Here is a 23,762-nt window from a genome sequence, read left to right as displayed (position 1 = left end):
TTGCTCAAATAGCACATATGCTTGTTGATTTTATTACTATACTTAATATGTCACATGAACATCTATCTCATTTTGTATCCTTTTTTTTCTTTTGTCATTCGTTTTTGGACTACCTCTAGGGAGATTAGGATATGGGGAAAATAATTGTTTGGGAGTGTTTTTTCCGTGTTTTTGAGTTCACTGGATTTGTCACTAACTTAATTCTCAAGCTTTTCTTCCCTACACTGCTCACTATGTAATACTAGTGTTGTATCTTATGGGATGAGAAATAAGCTCTAAAGTTAGCATGGAGTTGGGGCATGGTGGCTCATGCCTATAACTTTGAGGTCAGGAGTTCAAGACCAGCCTGGCTAACATGGTGAAACCCCATCTCTACTAAAAGTACAAAAATTAGCCAGGTGTGGTGGCGTGCACCTGTGGTACCAACTACTTGGGAGGCTGAGGCAGGAGAATCACTTGAAACCGGGAGGCAAAGGTTGCAGGAGCCAAGATTGTGCCACTGCACTCCAGCCTGAGCGATAGAGTGAGTGAGAGACTCTGTATCAAAAAAAAAAATACTAATTAATTAAAAAAAATTAAGTTAGCATAGAATGCAAAAGTTGTGTTTAGTACAGTATGGTTTTGATTAAACAACACTGAATAGTAATAATCCTATAAATTAGTAATATAGAGCACATAGGCAAAATATCATCTTACAGTATTAATTACATAAGAGATAAAAGATGAGTGAGTGCATGCATGTTTTTAAATTCAAGTTTGATGTGTGCATGATCAAAGTTACGGCATCTCTGTTAGTAAAATCTTAGGTTCAGTTAGAGAAGTGGGCATGAATCACTTTAATTTTGGCATTCTTTTTTTCTCTCATGTACTACAGATGTGGAATTTATACCTTTGATTTAACATAGAGACCTTTTCCTCAATTGGACATTGCAGAATTTCAACTTATGTGACAGTTTTTCCCCCACAAAATAGAAGCATTTTATTTAGCTACAAGAAATCCAAAGTTGTGGTGGTAAAAGTGAGATATTGAAGCTTTCATTGCCAGTTAAAGTATTGTTAAGCTTTTCACAATTACTTAAATTGGCTAATGATGAACAGAGCGACTCATTTGTTAGGTTGTAGCCAGAATTCTGTACATAAAGTGGATCTCTTTAAACATTAATAAAAAAATAGGCCAGGTGCAGTGGCTCACGCCTGTAATCCCAGCACTTTGGGAGGCTGAGGTAGGCGGATCACAAGGTCAGGAGGTCCAGACCAGCCTGGCTAATATGGTGAAAACCCATCTCTACTAAAAATACAAAAATTAGCCAGGCGTGATGGCTATAGTCTCAGCTACTCGGGAGGCTGAGGCAGGAGAATCGCTTGAAGCCGGGAGCAGGAAGTTGCAATGAGCCAAGATCGCGCCCCTCACTGCACTCCAGCCGGGGCGACAGAGTGAGACTCCATCTCAAAAAAAAAAAAAAAAAAAAAAATATATATATATATATATACACACACACACACACACACACACACACACACACACATAGTGATATCCCACTTATCTGGATAATGTGGTTCTAGCAACCTCATTTCAACAAATATTTTAATTCCTGTTGTAAGACTCCATCACAGAATTAGAGGAAATTCAAAGATGATTAAGGCACAGCCTGTACCTCTTGGTAGTTACAGCTTTAGTCCACTAGAACGTTTGTAAAATTATTCTCTGAAGTTCACATATAACTGTCACAAATCATATGCACTTCAGAATTGCACCTCACTCTTTGGGCCTTCACTCAGAGCTTTGCTGAGTCTTATTTATTGTAATACATAATGCTTACTCATAGATTTTGATAGATAGAAGATAGGTGAAGATGGTTAAAAGAATGAACATTGACAGCTAGAGAAATGACAGCCGGTACCCTAATAGTAAGGTCCAAGAGAAAACTAAAATGAACAAAACTGCATTTTTGCCTATTACAACTGAAGGTTTTTGAAATGTTGATACTTATTCATCAAGAAAACACCAAATTCTAGCTGGGCAGAGATCACACGTGCCTATATAGTCCCAGCTACTTGAGGGGCTGAGGTGGGAGAATAGCTTGGGTCCAGGAGTTTGAGGCTGCAGTGAGCTATGATATCACCACTGCACTCCAGCCTGGGCAATATAGGGATACCCCATCTCTTAAAACAACAAAAAACGAATTCTGTCCAATCATTGGCATAAAACCAGAAAGATCACAAGATCTGACTTTGATGCCAAGTCAGAAAATTGTTTTTGCTTTGGTCTAATTATGAGAAACTGTTTTAGGGTGATAAACTTAATTGCTTATATGCCTGTGGCTAGAAACACTAGAAGTTTCTTTACATTTCTCCTAGTATTTAACATCTTTTTTTTTTTTTTTTTTTTACATTTTTGAGATGGAGTCTTGCTCTGTTGCCCAGGCTAGAATGCAGTGGTGCGATCTCTGCTCACTGCAACCTCTGCCTCCCAGGTTCAAGTGATCCTCCTGCCTCAGCCTCCCGAGTAGCTGGGATTACAGGCGTGCACCACCATGCATGGCTAATTTTTGTATTTTTGGTAGAGATGGTGTTTCACCACATTGGCCAGGCTGGTCTTGAACTCCTGACCTCAGGTGGTCTGCCCATCTTGGCCTCCCAAAGTGCTGGGATGACAGGCGTGAGCCCCCGTGCCTGGCCGTATTTAACATCTTCATATGGAGCCTGAATTTTCGTGTTTTTTTCTATTCCTGTCAGTAGGGTGGAATTTTGTTTGCTAGCAAACAAAACATTGAGCAGGCTCAATGGAATTCTGCTTTCTTGAAGTGTGTGCCTCACGAAATGGCTGGAAAGAAGTTAACGGGTCTAAAAATGAGGTTGAGGACGTGGGAGAGTGTACACATTGGTGGTTTTAGGTGTGCATCATTGTGTAGGTATGTCAGACTGAACAACCCCATTTTCTTGAGATACATAACAAAATGCCATTCTGTAGTCCACTGTTACTGTCTTTCAGGGTTTTACATATGTGGCTCCATCTGTACTTGAAAGTGTGAAAGAAAAGTTTTCCTTTGAACCAAAAATCCGATCACCTCGAAGATTTATTGGCAGCCCACGAACACCTGTCAGGTATTTCACACTCTTATTTTCACTTTTTTTTGTTTTTAAACAACCTACAAGAGTGTTTGCTTAAGAAATTTATGCCAAGTTATATAAATGAAAGACTGTCATATTCTCTTTGGTTGACATAAGCACAACATCTGTATCTTACATTGCAAAGGACTAGTCTGACTAATCTATGATGTTATATGGTTTACCTTCCCTCCTGAAAGTAAGCAGCCATACTGGCAAATGTCCTCTTTATCCATTCACTCAGCATTTATTGTGCACCAAGAGTACCAGCATTACATGCTGCATGTTATGTGTGTGTATCTATATAGTACTATAATACAGGAATTGTCCCTGTCCTGATGAAGCTTACAATTTAGTGGGAAAGTCACAATAGACAAAGGATATACAAAAATATAATTACAAATAGTGTTAAGTGCTATAATTTAAAAGGGGAAAAAAAGAATGTAGTGGTAGAGAGCAGAGGAAAAACAAGGGGGCTTCTACTCACAGTGATCAGAGAAAGGCCTCCCTGGTGTAGTAACATCTAGCAGTGAACAGAAAGAGCCAGCCCTACAAAAATAGGAGGTATAAGAATGTTGCAGGCAGAAGAACAGCAAATGCAAAAGCCCTGAGGGAGGAGAAAAGTTGCCCTTTTCCTGGAAATGAAAGGGAAATCAATGTTCCTGGAGTGTGTGGTGAGTGAGGAGAAGGGCAGAGGTTTGGAAAAGTATTTTATTTTAAATGCAATAGAAAGCTGTTTTGAGCAGGGGAGAGTAAAATGAGATATATAATATGTATTTAAATGTATATATATATCTCATTGAGGGTTTTGGGGGTCAGGTGTAGAGGTAAAGAGACCAGTTAGGAAATTCTAGCAGTTAATCTAGGTGGGGGAGAGATGGTTCAATTTTTGCCTTTGTGCTAATCCATGTGAAAATAAAATTAAATGAAAATAAATGTCATGTTACCCCACTCCCTTTAAATGTAAAGGAAATATGTCTTGTTGAGATGACCCTTAAGCAAATGAATGATAGCTCTTCCTTGTCTTAAAGCCCAGTCAAATTTTCTCCTGGGGATTTCTGGGGAAGAGGTGCTTCGGCCAGCACAGCAAATCCTCAGACACCTGTGGAATACCCAATGGAAACAAGTGGCATAGAGCAGATGGATGTCACAATGAGTGGGGAAGCATCGGCACCACTTCCAATACGACAGCCGAACTCTGGGCCATACAAAAAACAAGCTTTTCCCATGATCTCCAAACGGCCAGAGCACCTGCGTATGAATCTATGACAGAGCAATGCTTTTAATGAATTTAAGGCAAAAAAGGTGGAGAGGGCGATGTGTGAGCATCCTGCAAGGTGAAACAAGACTCAAAATGACAGTTTCAGAGAGTCAGCGTCATTACATAGAACATTTTGGACACAGGAAAAATAAAGTGGATTTTAAAAAATCAATCAATGGTGCAAAAAAAAACTTAAAGCAAAATAGTATTGCTGAACTTAGGCACATCAATTAATTGATTCCTCGCGACATCTTCTCAACCTTATCAAGGATTTTCATGTTGATGACTCGAAACTGACAGTATTAAGGGTAGGATGTTGCTTCTGAATCACTGTTGAGTTCTGATTGTGTCGAAGAAGGGTTATCCTTTCATTAGGCAAAGTACAAAATTGCCTATAATACTTGCAACTAAGGACAAATTAGCATGCAAGCTTGGTCAAACTTTTTCCAGCAACATGGAATCAAAGACAAACTTACCAATTGATGTTTTACGTGCAAGCAACCTGAATCTTTTTTTTATATAAATATATATTTTTCAAATAGATTTTTGATTCAGCTCATTATGAAAAACATCCCAAACTTTAAAATGCGAAATTATTGGTTGGTGTGAAGAAAGCCAGACAACTTCTGTTTCTTCTCTTGGTGAAATAATAAAATGCAAATGAATCATTGTTAACCACAGCTGTGGCTCGTTTGAGGGATTGGGGTGGACCTGGGGTTTATTTTCAGTAACCCAGCTGCAATACCTGTCTGTAATATGAGAAAAAAAAAAGAATCTATTTAATCATTTCTACTTGCAGTACTGCTATGTGCTAAGCTTAACTGGAAGCCTTGGAATGGGCATAAGTTGTATGTCCTACATTTCATCATTGTCCCGGGCCTGCATTGCACTGGAAAAAAAAATCGCCACCTGTTCTTATACCAGTATTTGGTTCAAGACGCCAAATGTGTTCAGCCCATGGCTGAAGAACAACAGAAGTCAGGATAAATACATACTGCGGTCGGCAAGGTGAGGGAGATAGGGATGTCCAGGGGAAGAGGGTGTTGCTGTGGCCCACTCTCTGTCTAATCTTTTTACAGCAAATTGGTAAGATTTTCAGTTTTACTTCTTTCTACTGTTTCTGCTGTCTACCTTCCTTATATTTTTTTCCTCAACAGTTTTAAAAAGAAAAAAAGGTCTATTTTTTTTTCTCCTGTACTTGGGCTACATTTTTTGATTGTAAAAATATTTGATGGCCTTTTGATGAATGTCTTCCACAGGAAAGAAAACTTAGTGGCTTAATTTAGGAAACATGTTAACAGGACACTATGTTTTTGAAATTGTAACAAAATCTACATAAATGATTTACAGGTACAAAGAATGAAAATAAAGGTAACTTTACCTTTCTTAAATATTTCCTGCCTTAAAGAGAGCATTTCCATGACTTTAGCTGGTGAAAGGGTTTAATATCTGCAGAGCTTTATAAAAATATATTTCAGTGCATACTGGTATAATAGATGATCATGCAGTTGCAGTTGAGTTTTATCACCTCTTTTTGTCTTTTATAATGTCTTCAGTCTGAGTGTGCAAAGTCAGTTTGTAATATTTTGCAACCCTAGGATTTTTTTAAATAGATGCTGCTTGCTATGTTTTCAAACCTTTTTGAGCCATAGGATCCAAGCCATAAAATTCTTTATGCATGTTGAATTCAGTCAGAAAAGAGCAAGGCTTTGCTTTTTGAAATTGCAACTCAAATGAGATGGGATGAAATCCTATGACAGTAAGCAAAAACAGAACCATGAAAAATGATTGGAAATACACCTTTTCAATTGTGGCAATAATTGAAAGAATTGATAAAAGTTCATCTTTGGACAGAAAGCCTTTAAAAAAAAAAAAATCACTCCCTCTTCCCCCTCCTCCCTTATTGCAGCAGCCTACTGAGAACTTTGACTGTTGCTGGTAAATTAGAAGCTACAATAATAATTAAGAGCATAAATTATACTTAAAAAGTGCAGATCCTTGTTCTTTGACAATTTGTGATGTCTGAAAAAACAGAACCCGAAAAGCTATGGTGATATGTACAGGTATTATTTCAGACTGTAAATGGCTTGTGATACTCTTGATACTTGTTTTCAAATATGTTTACTAACTGTAGTGTTGACTGCCTGACCAAATTCCAGTGAAACTGATACACCAAAATATTCCTCCTAGGTCCTATTTGCTAGTAACATGAGCACTGTGATTGGCTGGCTATAACCACCCCAGTTAAACCATTTTCATAATTAGCAGTGCCAGCAATAGTGGCAAACACTGCAACTTTTCTGCATAAAAAGCATTAATTGCACAGCTACCATCCACACAAATACATAGTTTTTCTGCCTTCACATTTATTAAGTGAAATTTATTTCCCATGCTGTGGAAAGTTTATTGAGAACTTGTTTCATAAATGGATATCCCTACTATGACTGTGAAAACATGTCAAGTGTCACATTAGTGTCACAGACAGAAAGCACACACCTATGCAATATGGCTTATCTATATTTATTTGTACAAATCCAAGCATAGTTTAAAATATGATGTCGATATTACTAGTCTTGAGTTTCTAAGAGGGTTCTTTATGTTATACCAGGTAAGTGTATAAAAGAGATTAAGTGCTTTTTTTTTCATCACTTGATTATTTTCTTTAAAATCAGCTATTACAGGATATTTTTTTATTTTATACATGCTGTTTTTTAATTAAAATATAATCACTGAATTGAAGTTTACTAATTTGATTTTATAAGGTTTGTAGCATTACAGAATAACTAAACTGGGATTTATAAACCAGCTGTGATTAACAATGTAAAAGTATTAATTATTGAACTTTGAACCAGATTTTTAGGAAAATTATGTTCTTTTTCCCCCTTTATGGTCTTAACTAATTTGAATCCTTCAAGAAGGATTTTTCCATACTATTTTTTAAGATAGAAGATAATTTGAGGGGAGGGGTGGAGGATGCATGTATGATACTCCATAAATTCAACATTCTTTACTATAGGTAATAAATGATTATAAACAAGATGCATCTTAGATAGTATTAATATACTGAGCCTTGGATTATATATTTAATATAGGACCTATTTTGAATATTCAGTTAATCATGTGGTTCCTAGCTTACAAGGGCTAGATCTAAGATTATTCCCATGAGAAATGTTGAATTTATGAAGAATAGATTTTAAGGCTTTGAAAATGGTTAATTTCTCAAAAACATCAATGTCCAAACATCTACCTTTTTTCATAGGAGTAGACACTAGCAAGCTGGACAAACTATCACAAAAGTATTTGTCACACATAACCTGTGGTCTGTTGCTGATTAATACAGTACTTTTTCTTGTGTGATTCTTAACATTATAGCACAAGTATTATCTCAGTGGATATCTGGAATAACATCTGAAAGATGTGTTCATCTATGTTTGTGTTTGCTCTTTAAACTATTGTTTCTCCTATCCTAAGTTGGCTTTGCATCTATCAGTAAATAAAATTCTTCAGCTGCCTTATTAGGAGTGCTATGAGGGTAACACCTGTTCTGCTTTTCATCTTGTATTTAGTTTACTGTATTATTTGATTTCGGATTGAATGAATGTAAATAGAAATTAAATGCAAATTTGAATGAACATAAAATAGAAGTGATTTATTTTTTTATTATCCTAAGATAGGAAGGAATTAGTATACATATCAGTTGTATAAATGGTTTAAATAATTTATTTTCATTAACATGTCAGATGTGTTCAAGTTGTCATATAAATAAACTATGTATGTAAGGAATGGGTTAAAAGCTGTTCTGCTGAGAAATTGAAGCTATTTAAGTATATAACAAGTTTTAGTATTGATTTTTATGTTAGATGTTACACATCTTTGATTTTCAAGTTATGTCAGATAGTAGACATGAATTGTTTACTTAAAAAAATACATGTAACAACCTACGTGAAAGCTACCTTCATAAAAAACTCTAGGAAGACCTTGTGCTAACAGTCAACAATTTGTTCAGCTACACTTGGTCAGCTACATTTGATAATTTGATATGTATGCACAAAATAACATAGTGAACAAATGTGTTTTAACTAATGTCTCAATATATCTAGTGTAAGCTGGGTATTTTGCATTAACCACTTCTTTTCTGTGAGGTAATTATACCACACTTGCCAAGGGGATCTACAGAAGCTCCCAAACTGATTTTGCCTTTCTATACAACATAGTAGCTTATCAGTACTGGTAAAACAATCTTTTAGAAGTCATGATCTGAATTCACAGAGTAAATGAGTTTCTGAATCTACATTACCTTTTTTTGAGGTGAAGGAATAGAGGGATGGAAGAAATGCTTCCAGTTCATCAGCACTGTTATTGGATGGCATAGCTCCATTAGATTTTCTCCCTTTTCAATTTATAGGTAAACTGCATTCCAAAAAAAAACCCCACCATGCACCTCCTTGGTTATTTAATCACATTAAGAAACAGTGCTGTCTGAATAGTTACAGAGTAAGCAAATGTATTAAATAGGTATTGTTAAATAGGGCTGAAGTAAAATGCTATTCTTGTGTTTGAACAGAAGTCATCTTGGCTGTCCTTCACAGCCGAATTGTAATCCCACATTGTTTTTCTCACCCATCCTCTGCTGTATACCTAAATAATACAACTGTTAGCATCACCACAAAGCCATTTAAATAATATTTGTAGTGGGTCTCAAAGTAGATAACAGAGTGAAATATACTGTAATTGAATATAGTTGTACTTACAACCTGGTAGTATTTACCTGGAGAGAAAAAAAAAGGTACAGGCTTCCTAATGTTCGTTTGTCAATTTGAATGGCCATACAGTCATGAAAGTGCCTTCTATAACCAGTTGGTCAGTATCCTTATTAATTCACGTGCTGGTTTAGCTGTTGTCTTACCAGTACAGCAAATCTGTTTTCTACCTCTGCTTCCTAAGTTCTTTCTACCACCTTTTCCTCGACTACAAACTGATGGATGTACTCTAAACAGATACAAGCACTAGCAGCCCTTCAGACATGTTTTAGGTTTCAGATTCCTCCTTAGAAGTAACAAGGGGAGAAAGTGCTTCATTCTCTTTTCTAACACCCTGCAGAAATACCTAGAGGCGAACAAACCCACTATCAATCAAAACCTCATGACCACCTCTCAGTGCAAGCTTTAATCTTCCAATTGATGGTGATTCAAGCATAAAATTCCAAAACTTTTATGGAGAAGACTAATTATAAGGGCAATTCTTTTCTTTTCTAAGATTTTAGGGCATCTGTCTTGAAACTTTTTTCTTTTTTTTAAAATAGAGATGGGATGTTGCCCAAGCTGGTCTTGAACTCCTGGGTTCAAGCAGTCCTCCTGCCTCTGCCTCCCAAAGTGCTGGGATTACAGGTGTGAGCCACCATCATGCCTGGCCATTTGTCTTGTTTTCTATACTATTCAAATCATCAAGTAAGCCAGCTGTTTATAACCCACATAAATTATTTTAATAGTTACTTCAAGATACTCCATGGTACTACACAAAAAGCATGATCATGAACATTAAAGCTGATGGCAGGAAGAATTTATGACTTCCAGAGACAAAATGAATTTAAATCATTTATTTTCACTGATTACCAATCTTACTACAGAGAATAATATAATACTAAAATGTATCATCCTCAGTAAATTAATCTTCACTTAGAAAATCTGTTACTGATAAAATACAACATTTAGAATTTTCATTTAAAAATACAAATTTTATGAAAATATTAAGAATTTTTAGGATGGGAATTATAAAAGTCAATGCTGAACAAAATTCTACTTTTAGATAGTATGTATCTTAAAATATTATGAAAAATATTCTTTATTCTGAAAACAATGTCAGGAAAGAATACCTGAGTTCTCTAAAACCACTAGTTCTAATTTCAAATTGCTGTTTTGGTAACATTAAGAAAACACATTTACAATTTAACACTGCAGTTACCTGTCAAATAATTAGAATAGAATAAATGTTGCATATACATTAGGTTGAACATTATATATATTTTAAAACACAGGGTTCTTTCATTTAATCTTTTGGTGAATTGGACCATAAGTCTTACATTCTAAAACCATCTGGAGACATTTTTCTTGTAGCCCTGAAAATCCATTCTGATGCCTTATCAGTAGTCATTATGACCAAATGACATTAGTATTTTGTGGCCTTAATAGTTTATACAATTTAATATATTTGAAGGTGTGATGAAGTGGCTCCATCTTTCCATTTGTTTATATGGTCTGAAATCACAGTTCTGCAGAGTGGACATGTTTTTTCTCTGTTAAACCATAAGGTAATGCACTCTTCACAAAATATATGCTGTAACGGAATTAAGAATTAGATTTTATACTTGATAATCATTTTAAATCCATCACATTGTAGGGAATGAAAGGGATTCTTTTTTTTTTTTGAGATGGAGACCGAAGTCTTGCTCTGTCACCCAGGCCGGAGTGCAATGGTGCCATCTTGGCTCACTGCAACCTCCGCCCCCCCGCGGGTTCAAGTGATTCTCCTGCCTCAGCCTCCCGAGTTGCCGGGATTACAGGTGACCGCCACCACCATGCCCAGCTAGTTTTTTAATTTTTAGTAGAGACAGGGTTTCACCATGTTGGTCAGGCTGATCTCGAACTCCTGACCTCAGGTGATCCACCCACCTCGGCCTCCCAAAGTTCTGGGATTACAGGCGTGAGCCACTGTGTCCGGCCTGAGAGGGATTTTGAAGAGCACTAATTCCCTCATTTTACAATTGTGAAAATGGAGAACGTATGAGACATTCAAGAAGACAAAGAGCAGTATGATTGGTAGAGCCACTAGTGTTCTGGCTGTACCATCCATTTAACCATAAAAGCAATCCTTAGGTGACACCTTTAAGATTAAGTATGATAACAGCTTAAAGTCTTTGAGTTACTAGTAACTGCCATAAAGTACAGGAAAGGGCCACAATCCAGTAACAAATGTCAGTATTGTTCTAAATGGCTAGTATCCAATTATAAAATAGCCTGTTTTTTAATCACTTTGGTATTCAATCTGCCAGTTGAATTATTTTTTCCCCTTCATACGCTCCTCTGCATAAAAATTACCAGAACATGAGACAAAACTTAGCCAATCCACTAGTATGTACCCTGAATGCTACCTTCCACTAAACACTAGATTTTTTTGCCTTACAACAAACATAAATGTGACTTTTGCAAGTCACAGAGAACTGTTGTATTTAGGTTTTTAAATTTAAAAATGTAATTACCTGACAGATGAGAAGAATTGGCTTCTGAAATTCAGCTTGACATATTGAACAAATATCATCCACATCTGAACACTGTCTCTTGCTGGCAGCTACTCCATAACTCTATGAAGATAGTAAGTTCTGTTCATCTACAAATTTCTTTCTTTCCTGTTCCTCAAATTACATAAGTGATGCTGTACTTCTCAAATCTCCCTGGAACCAGGCATTTGAAAACCTTCCCAAAGGATACAAACATTTCAAAGCTGAACCACATATACAGAACCACCTCTTGAGTGCACCAAGATGAAATCATTAAATAATACTTAATAGGATTTTGAAAGATTGTTAGATCTACTAGCTTTACAAAGGATGATAGTGCTTCAAATTCAACATAACTGGCTTAAGAGACTAAGCAATCTGAAATGTAACTATTATAAAATCTATAGCCATGTATTATTTGACCCAGGACTGCCAAATTGAGCTTATTACCTGCAGCAGTGGTTCATAAAGTCAATCCAGCCAGAGCTTGGCTGGTTGAATGTAACTCATGTGGAAAGCTTGCTTTAAAAATAGATTTCTCTGTTCCACACAATATTGATTCACTAAGACCAGAGATATTGGGATGTGACCCAGTAATCTACAAATAATGTGAAAGGTCTCCAAGTGAGTGCAATATGAAGAAGACTTAGGGACCACTAAAGAGTTTTCTGCCACTAGGTCTAAAAATTATTCCAAATTATAAAAAGCATTTAGTGCTAAACATGAAAGAGTTTTATGGAGAAACTGCAACTGTAAATGTCGCTTGGGTAGAATAACTACTGTCAAAACTAACTGAACAAAAATGCAATTATTTGAATTTTCTTCTCTTCTAGTGTCCTAATAACAAGTTTCTCGTCTCTAAGATTTTAACTTCCTCACCAGATTCAGAACTTAGTCATTAACTAGATGTGATGTCAATAACCCTCAGTGAAATTTGGAGAAATCAAAATGTTACAAATGAAACCTGCTTTCTGTAGAAATGATGGGGAAGAGGTAACTAAAGAGATGTAAGAAAACCCAAGTTCAGTCACGGTCATGAGGGTAAAGCATGACTTAACATAGCTGAAGTTATCTAAACTTCTTGTACTAAAACGTCTCAGGCTAACAACATCAAAATCAAGGTAAAACTCAAAGGATAAAGATACTAAAAATTAAGGTTTTTTGAGACTGGTGATACAGATTTCAGAAACAAGTCAGGATACTGTTAGATGATCTTGGTGTCAATTTCCCTTCAGTAAGGTGTCATTTAGCAAAGTACATGTGCAGATAATTATGCTGACAAGCTTTTAAAACATTACTCATCTGGCATCTTGGAGACTCCCTCTCCAGATAGTAACTGCCATTTCCCTGGTAAAGGAGACTTGAACAAATCCAAGTATTGATGACTGATATCCTCTCTGTAGCTTGTCTCAGGGAAAGAATATCAGGGTATTTTCTTGAGAGTATTTCGGCACAAATCTTACAAGACCAATTATAGTAAAATGGTTGATGCTCACATAATCATCAGTTGAACTGACTTGGACAAAGCTGAACTCTGAATTTTATTATGTCTTGTCTAGAGAAAGCAGCTTGCATAGGATGTAGCAAAGTTTGTTTCTACATTGCTAACTCTATCTTAGGGAAAAGATGCCCTGGCCAGTTAGTCTCATTTACTTTGTAGACATAATTCTTTTTTTATTTTTACGGTATATTATTCGGTGGGCATTCTTTTAAGTCAGTCTCCTTGGGCCCTGATGAAATGACTGCAAAGTTGAGAATCAAACCCTGAAGTCTGGTGACCACACGTAGGTACTAGGAACCTTTCAGGCTACTAAGTAGTAAATTAGGGTTCTCTATGACATCCTTTCACTGCAATTTGCAACATCAATAGAATCACATAATGTTATAAATGACACCAGAGACTCAATTAATTGTTAAATTTCATGCCATGAACGTTATTTATGCACATATAATTGAGCAATGGGGAAATTTGCTCCAGTAAGAAAACTGCAAGAGACATGATTTTTGGCAATGAGCTTTCTAAACATACACAATAAATTACAGTGGAAGGATTTTCACAGGTGAATAAGGAGTTAATAGGAACACACAAAGCTCCCATTTGTGGATTAAAAAAGAGGAACAAAAGTTCATAAGATTGTTAAGGGTTTACAAGTCCTTAAAAATGTCCAATGGATTGAAGGCGCAAGAGACAAGTTCAAATATATAAGCACTGCAACAATTAGCAGGTGGTTGTCAATGTGTGATTCAAGAATCTGATCATAGAGATAAAACTCCTAAATTATTATAGCCCCAAGTGCCAAAGTAATAGAAAATAATCAAAGTAAAAGAAAAGGATCATCTATTTATGAAATCCATTCTTGTAAAACTGCTGAACTAAAAAAATTTTTGCAATGAAGAAAGGTGAAGGTGTTTTTCTTAACTGATAAAAAGTACTTACTGGTTGTGTAAAAAATATTCGTAAAACCTGTCTGAAAGTTCTTAGATGCCCAAAAAATTCCAAAAGCTGAAAAGAGAAATAAGAGATCATTTATTAATTCAAACAGTCCTATCTGCTAAACCCAAAAACCAAAGCTGAAATCCCGTAACATCAAATCCTCATATTAACTTAATGCTCATTATATGTCACAACTAATCATTTTGTGCTGAGTATTTTATTCAATTTATAGATTTGAGCCATCTCAACAAGCTAAAGTACATTTAAACACCTAGAGTAACAATTTGATCAAAACAAATACAAACAACTATGTCAAAGTCAAAGCAATTTTATCTGATTCACCTGTTTTTAACATTTAGATTTTAAAGTTTCATAAAGTGATTTTTAGGTTGAGGGGCACAGGCATGGAGAGAACAGGACAAGATACTCTACTAGTTTAAGAATTATGTGTATGACAGTGTTACTACTGAGGATGGGTATGTTCTATTCCACTTGTTTTCCCTACACAGATAATCCACACTATGTGAAGGTCTACTCCCCTTCCCTCCAATGAAAACTGAGGACTGCTGGATTAAGACAGTCTATTTCCGTTTCTCCATTTCTAAACAAATATAGAACCTGCTATTACTTCAAACTAGTGATACGAAGATAAACTATAAAACTGTTAAAAGAGGAAAACAGTAGTATGTATCAGTAATCATTAATGTGAATCATGCAGTAGCAAGATTTGTAATGTTACCTACTTTTAATATGAGGTAGAGTAAAGCCAGCAGTATCCCAAGACTCCATCTAGTTACGTTACCAAACTCCCCATAGCTTATAAGGTAGCGAAACCAAACTGGTATGGGAACAAAAGTTCGGTAGTATTGACACAATTCTTCTAAAAGCATATACCAGTAACCCTAAAAAATAAGAAGAAAACAAACAGAACTACCCAAACTACTTAACTACATAGCACAAACAATATTAGACTGAGAACACTGAGTATATGATACAATAATATAAATAACTATAAAATTAATCTTCATGATTATGACTGAACCTCAAGCTGGTTCTCACATATTACAATCACTGAGTGGTCTGCTTTGAAAGAATTTCTAGGCTGGACGCGGTGGCTCCCAGCACTTTGGGAGGTTGAGACGGGCAGATCACCTGAGGTCAGGAGTTCGAGACCAGCCTGGCCAACACGGTGAAACCCCGTCTCTACTAAAAATACAAAAATTAGCTGGGTGTGGTGGTGCATGCCTGTAATTCCAGCTACTCAGGAGGCTGAGGCAGGAGAACTGTGTGAACCCGGGAGGCGGAGGTTGCAGTGAGCCAAGATCACACCACTGCACTCCAGCCTGGGCAACAGAGCAAGAGACAATCTCAAAAAAAAAAAAAAAAAAAAAATATATATATATATATATATATATATATATATATATATATATATAATGAGAATGTTTTATGTATACTGCAAGTAAAACCTACGTGAGTATGTTTTTGCTGATTATAAGAACTTAAAAGTTTTTATTGCGTATGGGAAACCACTGAATAACTGTATATAGTCAACTGTCAATTGATAATGCCCTGGATAACAGAAGTACAAATCTAAATAGTTTCCCATATATGATGTGGGGACTGATTTTAAAATTATTCTGAAGCAAATATAATTCTGATTTTATCCAAATAGGTTAATAATCAGGTTCAAGTGCCTGAACAAATGGTTGCTAAGCTGAAATAATACAGATAATTAAAGCTAGTTAGCAAACTGAAAAATTGTAAAAGGATTCATTTAAACAAAGACTAAATAGCATTAATGTGATTCGATAACATCACTCCAATAAAGCATAAGTGAGTTTCTTACCTTAGATTTAAAAGGCATGATGAAAGAAGGCACCAATAAAATAAGGCATTTTAAGCCCATGAAAAAGAATTTCAGAATGAAGTCTGTAATTCCAACAATCCAAAGTACTTCCCAGAAGCTCAAATGGTCCAAAGTAGGATTTAAAAAAATTAAGCTACCAAAAGAAAAACATCAAAATTTATCAGAGCAACATACAAAGATAAAGTATTAATAAAGGGTTTTAATTTGCTACAAATATGTTATTTTGATATGTAAAAAATATGAGTTTGGCAGGATGTCAGAGTTCACAATAATGGAATGGAGGATCATTTTGCTTAAAGAGACTTTTTAAACCTGTTTGGATTTTAGATCTTCCCTTCATAGAATAAGGAAAAAGTCTTCACGGTTTGTCATAGTTGACACCTTTCTAGCCTGTAAACGAAAAAAACTCATCAATACCAGACATCTGCCATGTTTTTCTTAACCAATTCCAATCAGGATTCCATCTCTTCCTTTCAATGAATTGCTTGTCAAGATCATCAACTCCCTCTGTATGGCTAAATTTCAAGGTCACTCTCTTTTTCTATCTTCCCTCCCTGAATAATTTTCTTTCTAGACTTTTAACACAACACTTTTCTATTTCTCATATTTCACTGCTGGTTTCTTCTTAGTCTCCTTTGCTGTTTCTCTTCTAATTGTGGTCATGTCCAGTACTGGGCTCTCTATCTACACTCTCTTTCCTGGGTTAGTTTTGTCCAGTTCTGTGGTTTTTAAATATCAACCATATGCTCCTGATACCAAAATTTATTGCCTTAACCTCTACCCTGAGTTCATGACATATATTTGGAACCACTTTCTTACCAATTCTACTTAGCCTCTCAAACTTAACATGTTCAAAACAAAATTATTGATTTTTCTCCTCAAAATCAGTTCCTTCCTCAACCCAATGAAATGACACCACCATCCAGCCAGTTGCTTAGACTAAAAACCCAGAGGTCTTTCTTGCTTCTCTCCACCCACCTACCCAATCCAGTCCATCTGAGGGATACTGGCTCCACCTCCAAACTACATCCCAGATTTGCCCATCTCTCTAACTCCAGTGAAACCAGGTCTTCTAATATTCTAATAAAAGCTGAAAATTCAGAATACTCCCATTTGACATGGAGACTTACCAGCTACTGTCATTTAGTAAGTGTTCTTACTTTCAGAAACAAAGACCCAACAATAACAACCTAATGGTACTTTAAAAATATGAAATATATAAACAAAAACTCAGGTATCAAAAAATTAAATATTTATTGAGCATCTGCTATGTGCCAAGGCACTGGGGATACAAAATCTGAGTAAGTCACTTAAAGCTCTCACTTATGAGGCTGGGTGCAGTGGCTCACACCTGTAATCCCAGCACTTTAGGAGGTCGAGGCAGGCAGATCACGAGGTCAGGAGGTCTGACCAACACGGTGAAACTCCGTCTCTATTAAAAATACAAAAATTTGCCAGGCGTGGTGGCGTGTGCCTGTAATCCCAGCTACTCAGGAGGCTTAGACAGGAGAATTGCTTGAACCTGAGAGGCAGAGGTTGCAGTGAGCCAAGATCAAGACACTGCACTCCAGGCTGGGTGACAGAGTGAGACTCCGTCAAAAAAAAAAGCTCTCGCTTATGAAAGGACAAAGTTAAAAACTGAACTGAATTGAATACAATAAGTACTAAGTGAAGTAAGATACAAAGTGCTATGAAATATATGATTACATTAAAAATGTAATTGTGTATTTGGACCTCTAATTACCTGTAATAAAGTGACTGAGAATGAAAGGTGTAATATAAAAGAACAGAAGATCCTGCTAAGAATACCAGTAACCAAGCACACTGAATCTTTGAGGACCTTTCCTGAAAGATAAACAATTTTATAATGTTACTTTGATTTTGCCAGAATTTTAAATATCATTAAACTGTTTTACTTTAATGACCATTAACTTAGAATATTTTTCTAAATCTTAATATAGAATATGTTAAACTGTACATAATCATCACAGTTACTCTGTTTTATACAACTTTAGTGACCAAATAGAACTCTTATATTAAACAAATGTTTAAAATACAAGTTTTTTCACTGTATGAAAAACATTACCTATGTTTCAAAGAAGCCAAGTCTTCTCTCAAAAAAAAAAAAAAAAGAAAGAAAATTAAATTAAATTAAAAAAAAAAAAAGAAGCCAGGTCTTCTACAAGCTGACATAAAGGACCCACCCAGGACGGAGGCAGTGGCTCACACTTGTAATCCCAGCACTTTGGGAGGCTGAGGTCGGCAGATCGCTTGAGGTCAGGAGTTTGTGACCAGCATGCCCAACATGGTGAAACCTGTCTCTACTAAAGTACAAAAGTTAGCCAGGTGCCGTGGCACGTGCCTGTAATCCCAGCTACTCAGGAGGCTGAGGCATGAGAATTGCTTGAACCCAGGAGGCAGAGGTTGCAGTGAGCCAAGATCACGCCATTGCACTCCAGCCTGGGTGACAGAGCAAAACTCCGTCTCAGAAAAAAAATGGACCCACCCACAAAAGAAAATTTCAAAATGCATTTTAACCTTGACTCACTTGTCAAGGTTTATATTTTTTAAATTCTCAGATTATAAGAATTTAATAAATTAATGTTTTAATCTCACTTTAATATATGAGGTCTCGACACATTGCCCAGAATTCCTAGGCTCAAGCATTCTTCCCAACTCAGCGTCCCAAGTAGTTGTAATCTCCCTTTTTTTATTTTTATTTTTTTGAGACAGGGTCTCACTCTTTCACCCAGACTGGAGTGCAGTGGCATGATCACAACTCACTGCAGCCCCAACCACCTGGGCTCAGGCAATCCTCCCACCTCAGCCTCCCAGATAGCAGAGATTACAGGCACGTGCCACCACGTGGGCCCGGCTAATTTTTTGTATTTTTTGTAGAGATGGGGTTTTGCCATGTTGCCCAGGCTCGTCTTCAATTCCTGGGCTCAAGCAATCTGCCCATCTCAGCCTCCCAAAGTGCTGAGATTACAGGCATGAGCCACTGTGCCTTGCCTGTAATCTCACTTTTAAAGTCAAGTTTAATGAAGTTTTACTAATTTTAAATCATTCAGATTTTTCTGGTTTGATAGGTTTAACTATAATTTCCAGGTCAGAATGCATGATACTTTACACAGACATAGCCATTTAAAGTTGCCTTAAGGTGAAATTTTAGAAACTCATCCTCTTTTTCCCAATGATTTATATGACTAGGGCTCGTGTAACTTATGGAAAAATTCCTTGGGTTTTTCTTTTTTTTTTTTTTTTTTGAGATGGAGTCTCACTCTGTTGCCAGGCTGGAGTGCAGTGGCACAATCTTGGCTCACTGCAACCTCTGCCTTCCGAGTTCAAGCAATTCTCCTGCCTCAGCCTCCCAAGTAGCTGGGACTACAGACAAGCGCCACCACGCCCAGCTAATTTTTGTGTTTTTAGCAGACATGGGGTTTCACCACATTGGCCAGGCCGGTCTCAAACTTCTGACCTCAGGTGACCCACCCACCTGGGCCTCCCAAAGTGTTGGGATTACAGGCGTGAGCCCCTGCGCCTGGCCCAGGTCTTTTTTCTCTTTTTTTTTTTTTTTTTTTTTGAGATGGAGTCTTGCTCTGTAGCCCAGGCTGGAGTGCAGTGGTGCGATCTCAGCTTACTGCAACCTTCACCTCCCGGGTTCAAGTGATTCTCCTGCCTCAGCCTCCCGAGTAGCTGGGAACACAGGCACATGCCTGGCTAATTTTTTGTATTTTTAGTAGAGACAGGGTTTCACCATGTTAGCCAGGATGGTCTCAATCTCCCAACCTCATGATCTGCCCGCCTCAGCCTCCCAAAGTGCTGGGATTACAGGTGTGAGCCACCACGCCCAGCCACTAAAAGTTTTTCATGATGATGGTATTACTTAGTATGGTCAAAGTAACTGATACAACATGAAGGGACTTGCCAAATCAGATCAGATAGCGTGTTCTAACTCTTTTATTAATCCTTTTTACTACTTTTTCTTTAACAGTAACCAATTTTTTTTTCTTACAAAGAAGGTAAGGTAAAGGAATTCAGCATTAGGAGAGATAATTTATTCCAGGATTTAGATTACAAATTTAATAAATCATGGATGTTACAATATATCCTATTACTTCCTATTTCCTTCAAGTTATTTCCTATTTCTCTCAAAATTATTTCTCTAAAGTCTATGGAGAGAAACAGTTAATAATTTTTTAGTTGCTTGTTATACTTACTCTTAGAAAAACCTGATTTACAATGCTTTTGTTTGCATACATAAAAGTTGTTAGCAGCCCAATTCCAAGAGAAATTCCTGTTAGAAAATAAGTTCCAGTTAATTGAAAGAAAAAAAAAATCAAAGAGGATTATATAAGCTAACAATGACACAAATTAAAAATAAACATATACAATAATAAAAGCTCACAGAAAATAAGTAACTGAATGCATTAAGTAGATTACCAATAATGAAAGAAAATTAACTGAATTTAGGAATGAAAACAAGTCAATGTTTTATTATGTCCTACCTGTTATATGCTGCATAACAAGTTTGACACTCAGAATCAAAATATATGGAAGACTTTTTTGCAGCCACTTGAAGAGATAGCGGAATTCTGAGAAGGAGCTACTACCGTGATCTCCAGATTCTGCGGCAGTATCATCAGGCAGCCTTGCTTCACTGTGGGAGTGACCCCGTAAGCGACTGTGTACACATCCATGGGCACAGCTATGGACACCTGACCTTATATTTCTGGAGCTTGCATTTTCTGCACATTCTTTAGGTATGGAGTTTATCTGGATATGAACATCTCCAGAATGAAGACAAGAACCTTCTGTCAATCTTGTGTGGACACACTGAGGGGCTGAGGCATCCTCACTGCTTCCAGTTCCTGGAGGACTGTGCAGTTGGCTACGATTGGCTTGCATGGCCCTTAAATACTTTTTTTCTGACCCAGATGTCTTTGCTTCAGGCCTCTGTCTCCTAAAAAATCAAATAGAAGATATTCTAAGTAAACAGGCAGTTAAATACCAGCAGTATATTCCTCACTGGGTATCCTTTATTCACTAAAGGAGTAGCAAATAATCACAACAGATGAATTTTCAGGTTATTTATCACTGGACTCCTCCCTTCTCCCTTAATGCCAAGGCTCTGCTGCCCTACACAAATGATCTTTTAGGGAACATTTGCTACCAAAAAAAAAGTTGAGCTGCAAATGCTTCCAGTTGTCTAATGGCAGAAAGCATCCGCAAAACAGTCATGAAGTATGGGTACCCAGCAGATGTTAATGAGCACCAGTCCTCACTGGATACTCTGGTACATTTACTTTTCCCAACTGGTGCAGTTTCATCTCTGATATAGATTCTACATCAAAGAAGTTTCATAAGGAAGAGTGAGCCAGTATTTTTTAATGGTTGGAAATGTGAGGAAGAAAAACAACATTAAATCTTAATGCCTTATTATCATCATAGGTAACTAATAATAAACACTGCACTTAGGTGACCTACAAATTAGATTTTCTGCTCAAGCAGCTTTCCCAAAGCTCATAAAGTTTCCAATAATTAATGGTGCCACCAAGAATATTACCTCCCCGCGCAAAAGAATGTTACCTAAATACATTTAAAGCACAGATACTTTGGAGAGTCACCATGTAATTGCTAGGTAACTCTTTAGTCTGAATAAGCACAGTTACACAGTCGGCCCAATAAAATGCCACCGTCGGTGGTGTATTACGGAGGGAGGGGTGTGAGGAAAGAGGGCCCTAGCAGAGAAAGATCTCTCTAATAAATGATCCATTGTGGACCTCCTAGAAGCAGAAGAACAGAGTCGGAATCCCAGCTGACAAAACGCAGAGCCTTTCCCACACTGCCGTGCTTTTCCCGTTTGTCTAGGAGGAGGCTAGAGTTAACGTCAGGGAATGTTCTGTGTCATTCTATTTCACTCCCAGGAATGAACAGTGGTGCAGTCACTGCGTCTGGCGGTTTGGGTTTCAGTGCTTTTCACTAAAGGCTTTCACCGAGGCCCCGACGCCACGAGTGTTACTTCGTCAAAACTCTGAAGAGCGACGTTGGACAGCAGGCTTTCAGTGTCTTTTCTATAAATAACATAGAACCCTCCCACTTTCCTTCATGCACAAACAAGAAAGAGGAGAAAAAGGGGAAGAAAGGTCAACACAACTCTTTCGGAATCTCCGAGGGCAGAGTTCTCCACCCACGTCCAAGCCTCGAGTGCCTATTCTCCCCAGGGCCCCCTGCGCCGCGGCCCCTCGCCGCCTCCTCCTCTGCCTGCTTCCCCCAGGCCTAACCTCTCATGACCAGAAGCGGACGGAGGTGTCCGGAGCGACAGCAAGAACAGCGGCATACGCCGCCTCCAGCCCTTCAGTCGGAGCCATCAACCGCAAACCCCGCAAGCTCGTCTCTCAGCCCGGCGGCGTCGGCGGCGGCGCGCGCGCTCCCCGGACGTTCTCACGCGCGCGCGCCCTGCCCCGGCTCCGCCTCCTAGCCCCGCCCCCGCACCGCGCCGAGTGGAGAGCTCGCGGTCTCCGGGGTCTTTTAGCTGCGAGGAGAAGCGAGCTGCGCCTGAGAACTGCCTGCAGGCCTGGCGCTAAATAATAAGTTGTTGTTACGTGTTATGTATTTATGTGGCATCCACCACACGCCTCCGAGATCCTGGGCGTTTTGAGGTTAAAAATGTTCAGGCTTGGAGAACCTACCCCTGGAGGAGTGTTAGGGTTTCCGGGCTCGGATGTCCGCGAGCTTGGCGCCTGACCCAGTTGTGTCTGTCTGGGCGGTGACGTTTGGTCTGAGCTGATCTTTCCTCACAATCGTGAATTTGGGCTGTGAGGATCAGGCCTTGCCAGAACCCGAGATGAGAGGTGAGAGGTGCGGAGAGTCTGCGTGGGGTGGAAGTAGAAGTTAGAGTTGAAAAACCTGTCTCGCATGGGGTGTAGAGGACCCTACTGCCCTCAAAATAATTATGTTAATCTAAAACTGTTCTAAAATTAAAAGGTTATTAAGAAAACGAAGTTTAGGTCGGGCGCAGTGGCTCACACCTGTAATCCTAGTATTTTGGGAGGCCGAGGCAGGCGGGTCACTTGAGCTCAGGAGGTAGAGACCAGCCTGGCCAACATGGTGAAACCCGTCTCTACTAAAACTACAAAAATTAGCCGGGGGCGTTGGCTCACACCTGTAATCCCTGCTACAGATACTCGGGAAGCTGAGGCATACGAGAATTGCTTGAATCCGGGAGGTGGAGTTTGTAGCGAGCCAAGATCGTGCCACTGCACTCCAGCCTGGGCAACAGAGTGAGACTCGGTCTCAAAAAATAAATAAATAAAATAAATAAATTCTGTTAATCTAAAACTGTTCCAAAATTAAAAGCTCATTAAGAAAACAAAGCTGAGGAGGGGCGTGATAGCTCACACCTGTAATCCCAGCACTTTGGGAGGCCAAGGCGGGTGGATCACAAGGTCAAGAGATCGTGGCCACATCCTGGCCAATATGGTGAAACCCCGTCTCTACTAAAAATACAAAAATCAGCCGGGTGTGGTGGCGCGTGCCTGTAATCTCAGCTACTCCGGAGGCTGAAGCAGGAGAATCGCTTGAACCCGGGAGGCAGAGGTTGCAGTGAGCTGGGATTAGCCACTGCACTCCAGCCTGGCAACAGAGCGAGACTCCGTCTGAAAAAAAGAAAAGGTTTAGGCCTGGCGTGGTGGCTCACCCCTGTAATCCCAGCGCTTTGGAAGGCCGAGGCGGGAGGATCACTTGAGGCCAGGAGTTTGAGACCAGCCTGGCCAACGTGGCGAAACTCTGTCTCTACTAAAAATACAAAAATACA

The 23,762-nt window shown here is 38.2% G+C and overlaps 2 protein-coding genes across 14 annotated transcripts in view; one reads left to right on the top strand and one right to left on the bottom strand.

Annotated features, from left to right (window-relative positions):
* Positions 1-23,762, top strand: part of RPS6KB1 (ribosomal protein S6 kinase B1) — a 123,042-nt gene that overhangs the window by 51,784 nt on the left and 47,496 nt on the right. For 6 of the 10 annotated variants that reach the window (XR_008515607.2, XR_008515606.2, XR_008515608.2 and 3 more), the window contains exon 14: positions 2,993-3,105. Coding sequence is in view for 7 of the 10 variants with exons in the window: in XM_054537013.2 (XP_054392988.2) it covers positions 2,993-3,105 (113 nt within the window). In the remaining 3 variants the exon portion in view is untranslated. Of the gene's footprint in view, positions 1-2,992; positions 3,106-4,121; positions 6,281-23,762 lie in introns of those variants that run through there. The other 4 variants (XM_054537011.2, XM_063718808.1, XM_054537012.2 and 1 more) reach the window with 2 other exon arrangements.
* On the bottom strand, positions 9,951-22,723 carry RNFT1 (ring finger protein, transmembrane 1). 4 transcript variants are annotated; one of them, XM_054537021.2, is made up of 9 exons: positions 22,639-22,723; positions 20,455-20,909; positions 20,167-20,243; positions 17,691-17,791; positions 15,926-16,079; positions 14,820-14,978; positions 14,080-14,145; positions 11,625-11,726; positions 9,951-10,702 (listed from the first exon to the last, which is right to left on the bottom strand). In XM_054537021.2, the coding sequence occupies exons 2-9, from the start codon at positions 20,852-20,854 to the stop codon at positions 10,568-10,570; spliced, it is 1,194 nt and encodes a 397-aa protein (XP_054392996.2). In that variant the 5' UTR covers positions 20,855-20,909; positions 22,639-22,723; the 3' UTR covers positions 9,951-10,567. The 4 variants fall into 4 exon arrangements, with proteins under 4 accessions (XP_054392996.2, XP_002834156.4, XP_009234751.3 ...); XM_002834110.6 differs by lacking the exon at positions 22,639-22,723 and adding an exon at positions 22,231-22,466; XM_009236476.4 differs by lacking the exons at positions 9,951-10,702; positions 22,639-22,723 and adding an exon at positions 22,231-22,452 and having other exon boundaries at positions 11,623-11,838.

The sequence above is a fragment of the Pongo abelii genome, chromosome 19 (assembly GCF_028885655.2).
Source record: "Pongo abelii isolate AG06213 chromosome 19, NHGRI_mPonAbe1-v2.0_pri, whole genome shotgun sequence".
NCBI lineage: Eukaryota > Metazoa > Chordata > Mammalia > Primates > Hominidae > Pongo > Pongo abelii.
This window is presented reverse-complemented; position numbering and strand designations above follow the sequence as displayed.

Excerpts from the sequence above, each read along its gene's own strand:
- RNFT1 (XM_002834110.6), bottom strand. The coding sequence starts at position 22,286 with ATGCCGCTGTTCTTGCTGTCGCTCCGGACACCTCCGTCCGCTTCTGGT. Across the intron at positions 20,244-20,454 it reads TGTTATGCAGCATATAACAG|GAATTTCTCTTGGAATTGGG; the intron begins GTAGGACATAAT and ends ATTTTCTAACAG. Across the intron at positions 17,792-20,166 it reads TAAATCAGGTTTTTCTAAGA|GAAAGGTCCTCAAAGATTCA; the intron begins GTAAGTATAACA and ends TTTATCTTTCAG.